The sequence below is a fragment of the Pseudogymnoascus destructans genome (assembly GCF_001641265.1).
Source record: "Pseudogymnoascus destructans isolate 20631-21 unplaced genomic scaffold scaffold_15, whole genome shotgun sequence".
Lineage (NCBI taxonomy): Eukaryota > Fungi > Ascomycota > Leotiomycetes > Thelebolales > Thelebolaceae > Pseudogymnoascus > Pseudogymnoascus destructans.
Window position 1 is genome coordinate 36,345 of NW_020167534.1, and position 12,973 is coordinate 49,317.

The following is a 12,973-nucleotide window of genomic DNA, read 5'->3' on the forward strand; positions in this document are numbered from 1 at the left end:
AGAGAGTACGGGTAGCAGTTTGAGCAGGATTTCTTCTAAAGAACAGTTTTACAAAGTATCATTCAACATGCTATTATGGGATGTCAAAAAATATACAGCGACGCGCCGTTAAGGCGCATCGGACACCCCTCCCCGTTTCCCAACATATATCCTCCACCAGTGCGATTCACCGATCAGTGAGCTGTAGTTCGAGTTAGTTGATGTATGAGTAGAGCATCGTGAAGTTTGACTAACCATCTGGCTGTGCAAGGATGTACTCAACGGCCTTGTCCACTATTCTGTTGTCAGTCCTGCATCGTAAATCGCGCTCTCTCTTCGTTCACATACCGCTGTGGATGGCATCCGCATCCTTGTCTGGGATCTCGATGCTGAACTCCTAGTTTCCGTTAATATCGGGCCAGCCTCGGGTTGAGTCAAAATTTGCCTACCTCCTCAATTGCCATCACAACCTCAACCGTGTCCAAGCTGTCCAAACCAAGATCGTTGTTGAAGTGGGAGGTAGCGGTGAGCTATATATATTGTGAGTTGATGCGCAGAAAAAAAAACGCGCTTGGATATCGAATGTACCATAGAAGGGTCGGTGACCTTTAAGAACTGGTTAGCAACGAACAACAACTCTACAGGGATAACCCCAAGGAGCACTCACTTTATCGAAGTTCTTTAACAGATCAACAATTCTTCCCTCAACCTCTGGCTTGGCGAGCCCGGCGGCAGCGGAGTAGCATCTCGCGGCGTTGACTACCGACGGGGCGTACTGGAAAGTTGGGATAGCCGACGCAGGACGGGTAATTGGGCCGGCTCTATGGACAGCTTGGCTGGCAGCACTGCGTGCGGATTTGAGGAGAACTGTGCGAAACATTTTGGAGGATGTAGATGCCGGAGATGGAGATCTTAAGTTGGTCAATGGTGTCGGCTCGGAATGTTCGACGAGCTTCAATGGGCTTTGTCACTACCATGCGCTAGCGGGAGATCACGTGTTAGTTTGATTCTCTCCTTTTAAGATTGAGGGTGAGGAAGCCTTCGTTAATTGTCTCTATAATAACTGTAGTTTTCATTAAATAAACACGAATTATTGCAGTTATAGTATATATGATCTATACCATTGAATATGAAATACGTCGAAATATCTTAATGTCTCGTTGATTTAAGGGTTAAGGGTAGACAGCCATAACATAAAACCACGTGACCCTTAACCCACCAACCAATTCAACCAATCAAACCACACCCGTTCTGGGATTAGACATCACCAGCATCCAACTTCGCGAATTTGACGAACCTCGAAGCACAGCTACACGTCCACGCCCCCATCCCTCCCCCCTCCCCCCGCAAGCACAATGGCATCCACAAAGCCGCTCACAATGCTTTGCCGGCCATCCGCGCAGCTCCTCCTCCGCACCTCGCGCACCTCTGCTGCCTCGCCCTGGATCCAAGCCGCCGCGGCCTTCTCAACCGCCCCAGCCCGCTACGCTACCCCCACCGGCCCTCCGCCGTCAAAATTCAGACTCGCGCGCCCAGAGCGATGGAATGAGAGCAAGACCTCAGCCCTTGACCAGGCGGGTCAGTTCTTCCTGCTCACTGAGATGGCGCGAGGCATGTATGTGGTGCTGGAGCAGTTTTTCAGACCGCCGTAAGTTCAACTCCCGAGGTTGCCATTGGGGACGCAGATGGGCATGAGGTGGATTGAGAGTGCGAATACTGATGGTTTTGGGTGCAGATATACGATTTACTACCCTTTCGAGAAGGGACCGATCTCGCCGAGGTTCCGTGGAGAACACGCCCTGAGACGTTACCCTAGTGGTGAGGAGAGATGTATTGCATGCAAGCTGTGCGAAGCTGTATGTACATCCATCCCATTTATAGCTATCTGAACTATACTGATTGACTTCCCCCAGATCTGCCCCGCCCAAGCCATCACCATCGAAGCCGAGGAGCGTGAGGATGGCTCCCGCCGGACGACCCGCTACGACATCGACATGACGAAGTGCATCTACTGCGGCTTCTGCCAGGAGTCGTGCCCCGTCGACGCCATTGTCGAGTCGCCGAACGCCGAGTATGCCACCGAGACGAGGGAGGAGCTGCTGTACAACAAGGAGAAGCTGTTGGCGAATGGAGATAAGTGGGAGACCGAGATGGCGGCTGCGGCACGGGCGGATGCACCTTACAGATAAACGGAAAAGAAAAAGAAGAAATTTGGAGCGAATTGGGTGCGGAGGAGGGAGATTGCTTGTATATAAATGGTGGCTGTTGAGGAAGGAATTACATATTGAATGTAGTAGAGTTTCATTTTGTTACTTGGTGAATGGCTTCGAATACTTTTATCTTACTTGGCGGCATTGAACGTGAAGACTGCCCAGTGTAGATGCTGCAGGCCCGTAACTGCTTAATTATTGGCTTTGTGAAATTAGCAGAGGTCATCATCCATGGTAGTCCATTCTGGATATCTTCGTTCGAAAGCGAGGTAGTAGGTTCAAAGTTAGCAAGCAATAGTCAAGCTACCACATCCACGTCTCATAGTCCGGTGATTTATCTTAAAGATCTTAGTTATCTTTACTGAATAATCTATCTCTGCCACTAACCCCCAACACCTGAACCCGAGTTTGGTTCTCTCCTTCCCCATACCGAATGAATCAACAAGAAGTGTTATAACCCCAGAGACGCCCACAAACGTACCATAGCACTCGATCGAAAAGTAAAACAAGACATGAAATCATACAGTCCACTCCAATACTCGTTTCTCACACCCAAAACCTCTGCCGTCGTACAATAATGGAAGACGAGACAGCCATGCGGGTATTTGGATTTATAGAGTGAGAGGCGGACAACGCAGTTGATACCGACTGCAATCCTGATCAGAGCAAAATCGAAACCCGTCTCGCAGGTATCTCCCCATCCAAATCCGAGTTATCAGAATCAGAATCCGAGTTCGAGTTCGAGTTCGAGTTCGCCTTCGCAGATTTCTGAGCCCCATTCGTCTTCGGCGCAGCCGGTTCCTCATAATCGCTCTCTGGCACCTCCGGCCCACCTGATGGAACAGCATTGCCAACCGAGTCCACGCTCTCAGACCTACGCGCCATGCGATCGCTGAGCTTTTTCGGCGAGCGGGTTGTGTTCGTCAGTTTCGGCAACTCCTGCCTTATCTGGTTTCCGGCGTCGTCGTCGGATTCTTCGTCGTCTTCTGGATTGATAGTTTCTGCGCTGGTAGGCTTACTCCTCGTCTTTCTAATCCCTGTAGTGTCCTTGAAAGATTTCTCGGTGGGGTCCTGGCCGTTTGCATTACCCAGCTTCTCCAAGAGTATCTCGACGATTTCTTGCAGGACATGGGAATTGGCATCAGGAACCGTGTCCTTGAGCTTCATATACGCCATCTTGGTGGCGCTAACAGCAAAGCGCTCTTGGAATTTCTCGTCGCCAACCTTCTTCCAATTGATCTTCCCCTCCCTTCCCACCCGCGACTCTTTAATACTGCGCAGAATGACCAACTTATCATCCAAGCCCATCTGCTGCGTCTCCTTGCGCGCGAGCTTCTCGCGCCACGGCGCACCCACTTTGAGCGGCGTGGTGTCAAACTTGTCCGGGTCCTCGCGCTCATGCATGCGCCTCCATTTCTGGCGACACTGCAGCCGACTCCTCGTGCGGCCCATCTTCTCGCTGACCTGCTGCCAATCCACGAGCTCGGTGTCATCCACTTCATCGTCGTCGGGATTAGACTCTATCACGCCTAGCTGCCTCATCTCCTGGAGGTGTGACACACAAGCTGCGACTGCGTCACGCAGTTTCTGCTCCTCGTAATCGTCCCAGTATACAGTAATCATGTTATCGCCGCAAATGAGGTAGTTCCTCCAGCGATCACGACAGTCCTCCGGGTGCCTATTGAGTCTTTGCCCAATCTGCGTCCAGCGATTCGGCATCTGCCTATGCGCCTCTCTAAGATACTCATCGTCCTCTGCTGACCACTTCCCGCGCGCCGTGAAATTGTGGAATTTTCGGCGACAGAACTTGATTAAAGACCAACGATCCCGGTTCGGGAATTCCTCGCAGACCATGTTGAACAGGTCGCGGCTCTCGTTCGCTTTGCCATGGATCAAGCGGTTCTGCTCTAGTTCGGCGATGTCGTTCATCTCACGGTACTTGAGTAGTTGGTTCTTGATCACAGCGAGATCGTCATCGGTCATCCTGGGGGCTGGTTTGCCATCAGCTGCAGCAGCTCGTGTCGGGGTTCGAGGTGCTGCCGCAGAGCTCGCAGGTGATTTTGCTGCAGCTTTTGTCTTCTGGCTCTTCGTCACCGGAGATTTGGCTTTGAGTGCCTTCTTAGATTTCTTAGAAGGCGTTTCCATAGGATCGTCGTCGACAGGGAGACGGCGTTTGCGTCTGCGAGTCGTGCTGGTTGGCTCTTCGCCTGCGGCATAAACGCCAATTTGCGGCACGTCTTTGTTGGCAACCTCCAGTATTTCTCGACTGTCTCCGGAATCGTTGGCAGGGCCTGCCGTCGCATTCTGAGGTTCTGTCGCATTCTCAGGTTCGGCTACGGCCAGGTCCATTGCATCTTCAACGGGGTTTGCAGGCGTATTCTGAGATTGAGTTGGATCAAGATCCATTTCCTCGATGGGGTGGATTTGCGAGCTCTTAGGCTTTGCAGAATTGACATCCGTTTGTTTCTCGAGATATTTTGATTCGGTTTCACCCGCAGTTGCCTCCTCCGCCTGTTTGCTTTGCCCATTTGCTATGTTGACATCATCGTTGGACTTTCCAGCTTTAGTGGCACTGGACGGCACATTAACTGCTGCCCAAGAGCTCGTAGGAGCTGGTTCAGGAAGATTGTCCTTCGCAAGGGACTCAGCATCAGCCGCTTTAGGGCCAGTGCCGCTACCACCACCGTCACCCCCAGCTGCAGCGGCGACCGCCTGCATACTGTTACGCTTGGCCTTTGACTTGTTTTTCTTCTTTTTCGCTGACGTAGAGCTTGATGGCGCAACCGCTGTCGGTTGTGAAGATTCGGGCACTCTCTCCACAGTATCTGAACGTGGCAGTAGAACCGACGCGGCTGAGCGCAATGGCGCAGACTGCGAAGTAGGTACCCCAAGACATTGTCGCGCAACTCCCTCGCTCATTCGATTCTTCTTCTTCCTCTGTTTCACGGACGATGTGAGATCGGTATCTTTCCCTTCGCTATTCCCCCCATTCCCGGCCTTGTTTTTCTTCTTCATCATTTTTTTGAGTTTCTTGTGGGCGCGTCGCGCGCTATCACTTCGATCCCCAGCGCCGTCCTCTGATATGCCATTGCTCATCTTCCGCTTTCGTTGCGCTGAACTATTGATCGTCTCCTCACGCGCCTCGCGACTCGGTGGAAGGGCGGGAAGAGGATAGTCGCCCCCAACCCCGCTGCGGGTGCTCGAATTGCCGTCCATGCTTGAAGAGTCCTCTTCTATTCTTTGGACCTGACTTGACTCCTGCCCCATATATGTTTGTGCTGTTGGCAGCGTGTGTGCAGACGCTGAGGTGAAGCTTGAGGCGCAAGTGGTGGTGGTGGTTGGAAAGCTCAGCTACTAAAACTGAAAGTTCGCGATAACAGGGTTTCAACATGGGGTGGGACCACTCATCCTGCTACTCGTGCGGCCCAAAAGTTTCCACAGGGTCTGTGTGTAATAAGTGGGGCGTGTAAGTACTTGGAGAAAATGCATGTACATACTCTACGTACTTGTACTGATCTACCCACGAAAGTTGTTCCCCCCATTGACTGCAATACACCGCTCCAACTTGTCCTTAAACGAAGCACATAATTGTGTAGATTTCCCATCCATTTTTTTCCCCCATTCTTCCTCAAGAAATACCCGTGCATGAGCTCTCTCAAACTTCCCTCCGTTTAATGGTGTATAGCCGTCAACCTGATCCTTGAGATAATCAAAGGCATTTTCAATAGGGTGCAAATCGGGAGAGTTTGGAGGCCAAAATTTCACTCTATAGATTCCCTCCTTCTTCATATAATCTTCCAATGATCGGTGAGCCTTCAAATGAAGACTTACATTATCATCCACAAACCATACTCGTTTTGTAGGATGTAAAGCCTTTACTTTTCGAAAGTAGGGGAAGAGAAGAGGAATAAGAACCATCTCTCGATATAGAAACCAATCAATCCCGCTGTAATGGTGGGTGCACCAGATGTGAGAATCTAGCCACCCAAGGAAGGGATGATTTTACTAAGACAACACACTGTCTTAGGAAACAGAGCCAAAGGGTCGTAGCTTAGACTATTCCACAACGCAGCAATCAGGTGTGTGATGTAGTGAAGTGGTTCAGACAAGTTGCAACAAATGTTGAGTCTGGGAACTCAGGGGTAAGTCAGAGGTTAACACCTCACTGACTTTTCAGAAACAAGGAGTAACAAGATGAATGCTTGGAAGCTTGGAAAAGACGTGGAAGTATGTGATAGTCGATTTACTGTATTGTCTGCTTGCCCTTTCTTAAGGAAAGGGCAATCCTATTTCTGCTAAAGGAATGTAGTTCTCTCATTTTCCAAGACTTTCCATGACTTACCAGGCTTGGTAACTGTAGTCGATGTAAGAGAATCCCATAGAACCATCTCTTAGGTTCGTAGCCTATAGGAAGTAAAAGGAGGTCCAAGGTCAGAGTACCCCTATAGACAAATTGTGTCATAGACAAATTATGTCATAGACAAATTATGTCATAGACAAATTATGTCATAACTTAACCAATCTTGTGGGTAACTAAAGAGCGATGACATGTAATGAATCATAGAGGTTCGTAGGAGCTTTTAGAGCTATCGTTCATGCTCCTAGGCCTCTAGTTGGTAGAGATATGTCATGTGGTAGTATGAGTGATGTCATGTAATGAATCATAGAGGGTTGTAGAGATATGCTATGTGGTAATATCGTCCCAGTAACTAAGGAGCGATGACGTGTAATGAATCATAGATGGTTGTAGCAATCGTTGAGTAGTATTGCTCTTGTTGTTGGTGTGATAAGCCAAAATATGTATAGTGACTTGTAGGTTTGAGGAGGAGATTTCCAAGTTTGCTCTTGAGTTTGATAGCAAACTGAGTGCAACGAATGTCAGTATGACATGATACCCCTCTTAAGGACGTTTGTTAGCTGTGTGCTTGCCCTTTAGCCAGGTGGCTTTCTTAGAAAGAAATTCTAGAATCAGCTTGGATGCATTTTTTAGATTTCTCTTAGGTTCCCAAGTGTTGTCACTTGTAGGATAGCCTTTCCACTTAACGAGGAAGTAGTCCTGACCTCTAAGTGTCTTTTTGTCAAGGATAGACTCTACTTCATATTCTGGTTGATCCAAAATCAGAACAGGAGGTGGAGGAGACTGAAGTGGTCTTAAGGAACTTTCTTGTGCCTTAGACAAGAGAGATGCATGGAAGACATTATGGATAGTCCAAGTAGGTGGTAATGCAAGCTCGAAAGCATTCTTGCCAATAGTCCTTGTGATCTTAAAGGGTCCAAGTCTTTTAGTATCAAGTTTGTCTGATGGTCTAGTAGTTGTGATATGTCTTCTAGACAAAAAGTCTTGATCACCAACTTTGAATTGTGGTGCAACCACCCCCCTGTTAAAGGCCTGAGCCTGCTCGTCTTGTGCATGCTGTATTTGGACCTTGAGATAGTCCTGGAGGCCCTTAAGGTAGATGGTTCTTTCAGTAGCAGAAGGGTTTTTGAGATTTTCAGGACAATTAAGTTCTGCCACTTCAAACCTAGGGTGATAACCATAGTTTGCATATAAAGGTGTCTCTTTTGTGGTGTTAGAGACCGTGTTGTTGTAAGCAAATTCTGCAAGATGGAGAAGATCTGCCCAGTTGTCTTGAGCATAGTTTGTATAAATTCTTAGATATTGTTCAAGTACAGAGTTGACTCTCTCTGTCTGGCCATCTGTTTGAGGGTGATAAGCTGTAGAAAAGCGTTGTTCCATGTTTAAGAGTTTAGAGAACTCCTTAAAAAGTTTGAAGTGAAAACTGCTCCCCTATCTGAGATCCAGTTTCCAGGAATTCCATGATATTTAAAGACCACCTTGAGGAATAGCCACGCAAGTTCAGAAGCTGTGATAGTCTCATTGCAAGGCTCAAAGTGTGCCATTTTTGTGAGCCTTTCTACCACCACAAGGATAGAGTCATAAGGGGTAGCACCCCCTTTTGGGATAGAAGGAGGCAACTTGACTATAAAGTCAATGGATATGGAGTCCCATGGGCGTTCTGGTATAGGTAGAGGCTGCAAGAGGCCATAGGGCTTTTGCCGTGTAGGTTTGTTCAAGTTGCAAGTAGTGCAAGAAGATATATAGTCTTGAAGAGTAGTCCTTAGACTAGGCCAGTAGAACTTTCTTGTTAGAAGTTCATAAGTTTTTGCAAAGCCAAAGTGCCCTGCAGCTGGAGCATCATGGAACTGCTGTAGGAGGTGTAGCTGTAATCGTTTATCCCTTGGGACATAGATATAGCTCTTGAATAAGAGAAGTCCTTGCTGATTTTTTGAGAAATTTTGTAGTCCAACTTTCTCAAGAGAGGAGCCTTTCTTCTGGAGGTATTCCAAAGTTCTTTTGGCAAAGGGATCGTGGTTGTAAGCATCTTTGAATGCTTTAAGAAGTGTTGCTGAGGGTGTATAGTCTTTAAAGGTCTCTGGTTTCTGAGAAGAGGTAATGGGGGCAACTTGGTTTTGAGGGGATAAGTTTCCCTCTAAGTCCTCTGTAGTGCGAGGGTTGCTTAAAGATGCTGCTATAAGCTTTGTAGAGTCTAGCAGGGCCTTTGTATTGCTTGTTTTAGCAGAATCTTGGTAGTCATGTCTTCTTGAGAGGAGATCTGCTCTTTGATTCTTGGCCCCTGAGACATGTTTTATAACAAAGTCAAAACCTCCTAGTTGTTCAGACCACCTTGCTTGTTTTCGATTGAGCTGTTTAGTGGTTGTAAAGGTCAAGAGATTTGAATGGTCACTGTAAATAGTGATAGGATAGTTTGTCCCTTCAAGGTAGCATCTCCAATGCTTTAGAGAACATACTATGGCAAGCAGTTCCTTGTCTGTAATGGGATAGTTTTGTTCGGCTGCTGATAGCTTTCTTGAGTAAAATGCCACAGGCTGTAGCTCTTCTTGTTTGTCTTTTGGAGCTTGGTATAAGATTCCAGAAATGGCAAAATCTGAGGCATCTGTCTCAAGAGTGGCAGGTTTCAAGGGGTTAAAGTGTAGTAACATTTTCCCTTCTTTGAATTCTCCTTTAAGAGCATCGAAAGCATCTTGCTGTGTCTTATCCCAGTGATACAAAGTGTCCTTGTGAAGTAATTGAGTAAGGGGTAAAGCCAAGGATGTATATCTTGGTATAAACCTCCTGTAATAGTTGGCAAACCCAAGGAAAGACTGAACCTCTTTAATGCTGGAAGGAATAGGCCACGTTTGTACTGCTTTTGTCTTTTCAGGATCCATCTGAATGCCTTCTGTTGAAATTCTATGTCCCAAGAAATCAACTTGAGACATATGGAAAAGACATTTCTCAAGTTTGCAAAAGAGTTGTGCTTGAGATAGCTTCTCTAAGACTTGTCTAACATGTAGAACATGCTCTTGAGTGTCTAAATAGTATATAAGAATGTCGTCTAAGTAGACAACAACAAAGATATCCAAGTAAGGTCTTAGAATATCATTCATGAGAGCTTGGAAAGAAGCAGGTGCATTGGCAAGCCCAAAAGGCATTACCTGGTATTCAAAATGACCATAGCGTGTTCTGAATGCTGTCTTCCACTCATCATCTTCCTTGATGCGTATCAGGTTATAAGCTCCCCTGAGATCTAACTTGGTAAAGATCTTTGCTGAAGATAGCCTATCCATGAGCTCAGGGATAAGGGGTAAAGCATATCTGTTTTTAACAGTGACTGCATTAAGGCCCCTATAATCAACACAGAGACGCAAGGAGCCATCTTTCTTCTTGACAAAGAGAATAGGAGCTCCTGCTGGTGAGGAAGAAGGTCTGATAAAGCCAGAACTAAGGTTCTCATCTAGGTATTCTCTGAGAGTTTTCAGCTCTAATTCAGATAGAGAGTAGATAGGGCCGTAGGGAGGCATTGAGCCTTCTGCGAGTGGTATCTCATGGTCATAAGGCTGGTGCTTTGGCAGAATTGATGCCTTTGCCTTGTCAAAAAGATGTTGGTAGTCTTGGTATGCTAAAGGCAAAATGACCTCCTGAGATGATTTCTCCAAATCTGAAGTAGCTGCTATCTCCAGGACAGGTTGGAAAGGTTTAACCCATATCAGAGATGATATATCGTCCATAGTTTGGTCAAAATCCTTGATCTGGGACAAGTCTGAGTCTTGGACCTGAATAGGGGTAACTGAGGCTTGAAGGGTTTTTTCAGTATTGAGCTCCGGATTTGAGCTAAACCCAAGCGATAAATGCTTCCAATTGATAGTTGGATCATGCCTTTGAAGCCATGGAAGACCTAGGATGACTGAGTACTTCATTGGTATAACATCTAAAGAGATGGTGTCTGAAAATGTTGATTTTCCTAGGGGAATCTCAAGTTTGAGTACTGGGGTGTTGCAGGTAATGGAACCTGAACTGATAGGAGTTCCATCAATGACTCGGAGCAACTCTGGAGTGCGTTTGGGAATTGTAGGTAACTGGTGTGTCAAGATGAGGTCTTGAGATATAAAGTTGCCTGTTGCCCCTGAGTCTATCATAGCCCTTGTAGATAACACCTGTTGTTTGAAATGGAGTTGAATAGGGATTAACAGGTGTGTGAAACTCTGAGAAAGCACCATCGACACATCTTTGTTGTCTAGGGGAGAAGTTGTAGTCTCAGTTGAAGTTGTGCCTGGTGGGGATTTTTCAAGTTTTTTAGGAATAGCAGCTGTGACTGTGTCTGAGGCTGCTATATGTTTTGAATCAGCACTCCCCCGTGCTGAATAGCACTCCTGAATTCTGTGCCCCCCTTTGCCACAGTATAAACAAAGGTTGTTGTCCATTCTGTGTTTTCTTTCTTGAGGAGTAAGTTTACCCCTTTTCAGTTTTTGAGGGCTTCTTGTAGGCTGAGGTGCTGGATTTGCTGTAGATCTCTTTATAGAGGCGTCTAAGTCCATAGGTTCAGGTGCTGAGTCCTTAGCAGTTGGTGTAGAGGTGTAATTGTTGAAATTTCTTGTTGGATGCCAGTCTTGGTTCTTCTCCTTTCTTCTTTCAAAAAGCCTATCATCAAGTCTGACAGCTTTCTCTATAAGCGTTTGAAGTGTTGTAGGGCGTTCTTCTTTGCTGAGTTCATTCTTAATAGAGCTCTTGAGCCCTTGGTAGTAAGTGAAGACTAAGGCTTCTTCATTCCAAGTCAAGTGAGAAGTGATTCTCCTAAATTCTGTTGTATACTGAGCAGCAGAGGTCTTTTGACATAGCTTCTGTAGCTCTCTTTCTGCTGTAGCAGTTTCGTTGATGTCTCCAAAGGTCCTGGTAAGTTCCTCTTGAAACTGGTCATAAGAGGTAATCAAAGGTGTAGTGGTATTTTGGTTGTTGCCACTAAGTCTTCTAAGATATGGCTCAAAGAAGTTGAATGCAGATCCACGGAGGTAGCTGGCAGCGAAATATATCTTCTGAATGTCTGAGGTGAACTGATGAGGCCTGAGGGTAAAGTAGATGTCCAGTTGCATAAGAAATCCCTTCAACTTCCTCCTGTCTCCATGGTATAAATCTGGTGTTTGCACTTTAGGAAGTGCACCTGGGGTACCCGACATAGCCAGAGGAGCTGTGGGAAGCTCTGTATGATGTGTCTGAGTTGAGGATTGTGTTGCTGAAGTGTTGGCTTGAAAGGTGTTTTCCAAATTCTCAAGTTTGTTTGCTATATTTTGTATAAAGGCAAACAGTTGTTGCATCTGCTGTTCAGCAGTAGTTGTAGGAGCTTGGTCGTCCTCCATTGTAGTATCGAAGTGCTGCTATAGAAATAGTTGAAGCTTGAAGCAGACAAGGTGTAATGGTGGGTGCACCAGATGTGAGAATCTAGCCACCCAGGGGAGGGATGAATTTACGAAGACAACACACTGTCTTAGAAAACAGAGCCAAAGGGTCGTAGCTTAGACTATTCCACAACGCAGCAATCAGGTGTGTGATGTAGTGAAGTGGTTCAGACAAGTTGCAACAAATGTTGAGTCTGGGAACTCAGGGGTAAGTCAGAGGTTAACACCTCACTGACTTTTCAGAAACAAGAAGTAACAAGATGAATGCTTGGAAGCTTGTAAAAGACGTGGAAGTATGTGATAGTCGATTTACTGTATTGTCTGCTTGCCCTTTCTTAAGGAAAGGGCAATCCTATTTATGCCAAAGGAGTGTAGTTCTCTCATTTTCGATGACTTTCCATGACTAACCAGGCTTGGTAAATGTATTAGAAATCAAGTGCGACCCACAACTAGCTTGCTAATCATGTAGTGAACGTAAGAGAATCCCATAGAACCATCTCTTGGGTTCCTAGCCTATAGGAAGTGAAAAGGAGGTCCAAGGTCAGAGTACCTATAGATAAATTATGTCATAACTTAACCAATCTTGTGGGTAACTAAGGAGCGATGACGTGTAATGAATCATAGAGGGTTGTAGAAGCTTCTAGAGCTATCGTTCATGTTCCTAGGCCTCTAGTTGGTAGAGATATGCCATGTGGTAGTATTGGCCCACCCCCTTAAGGAGGAGATTTTCTTAATAACTTGTTCAATGAGTGTCCAAATGATATGCCGTGATGTATGTAGCATAAACAGATGTAGTAGAAGAGTTTGCAGCAATCGTTGAGTAGTCTTGCTTCTGTTGTTGGTGTGATAAGCCAAGATATGTATGGTGACTTGTAGGTTTGAGGAGGAGATTTCTAAGTTTGCTCTTGAGTTTGATAGCAAACTGAGTGCAACGAATGTCAGTATGACAACTCTGACCTTGGACCTCCTTTTACTTCCTATAGGCTACGAACCTAAGAGATGGTTCTATGGGATTCTCTTACGTCGACTACAGTTACCAAGCCTGGTAAGTC

The 12,973-nt window shown here is 46.3% G+C and overlaps 3 protein-coding genes across 3 annotated transcripts; 1 reads left to right on the forward strand and 2 right to left on the reverse strand.

Annotated features, from left to right (window-relative positions):
* Positions 1-21: 21 nt before the first annotated feature.
* Positions 22-1,105, reverse strand: VC83_04520 (uncharacterized protein). Its single transcript, XM_024468151.1, has 6 exons — positions 647-1,105; positions 568-585; positions 429-509; positions 328-376; positions 235-273; positions 22-181 (listed from the first exon to the last, which is right to left on the reverse strand). The coding sequence occupies exons 1-6, from the start codon at positions 857-859 to the stop codon at positions 174-176; spliced, it is 408 nt and encodes a 135-aa protein (XP_024322621.1). The 5' UTR covers positions 860-1,105; the 3' UTR covers positions 22-173.
* Positions 1,106-1,334: 229 nt separating this feature from the next.
* Positions 1,335-2,373, forward strand: VC83_04521 (uncharacterized protein; the record flags this gene model as incomplete). Its single annotated transcript, XM_024468152.1, has 3 exons — positions 1,335-1,627; positions 1,715-1,835; positions 1,893-2,373. 3 exons carry the CDS (start codon positions 1,335-1,337, stop codon positions 2,166-2,168), a joined length of 690 nt encoding a protein of 229 aa, XP_024322622.1. The 3' UTR covers positions 2,169-2,373.
* A 196-nt stretch (positions 2,374-2,569) lies between these two features.
* On the reverse strand, positions 2,570-5,538 carry REB1 (RNA polymerase I enhancer binding protein). The gene has a single exon (XM_024468153.1). The coding sequence runs from the start codon at positions 5,454-5,456 to the stop codon at positions 2,850-2,852; it is 2,607 nt and encodes an 868-aa protein (XP_024322619.1). The 5' UTR covers positions 5,457-5,538; the 3' UTR covers positions 2,570-2,849.
* Between the last annotated feature and the right edge of the window lie 7,435 nt (positions 5,539-12,973).

What these genes read in the sequence shown, in the direction of transcription:
- VC83_04520 (XM_024468151.1), bottom strand. Translation starts at nt 859, where the DNA reads ATGTTTCGCACAGTTCTCCTCAAATCCGCACGCAGTGCTGCCAGCCAA. An exon ending in TTGTGATGGCAATTGAGGAG is followed by an intron (nt 377 to 428) that starts GTAGGCAAATTT and finishes AACGGAAACTAG; the next exon opens with GAGTTCAGCATCGAGATCCC. An exon ending in TGCGGATGCCATCCACAGCG is followed by an intron (nt 274 to 327) that starts GTATGTGAACGA and finishes ACAACAGAATAG; the next exon opens with TGGACAAGGCCGTTGAGTAC.
- REB1 (XM_024468153.1), bottom strand. Translation starts at nt 5,456, where the DNA reads ATGGGGCAGGAGTCAAGTCAGGTCCAAAGAATAGAAGAGGACTCTTCA.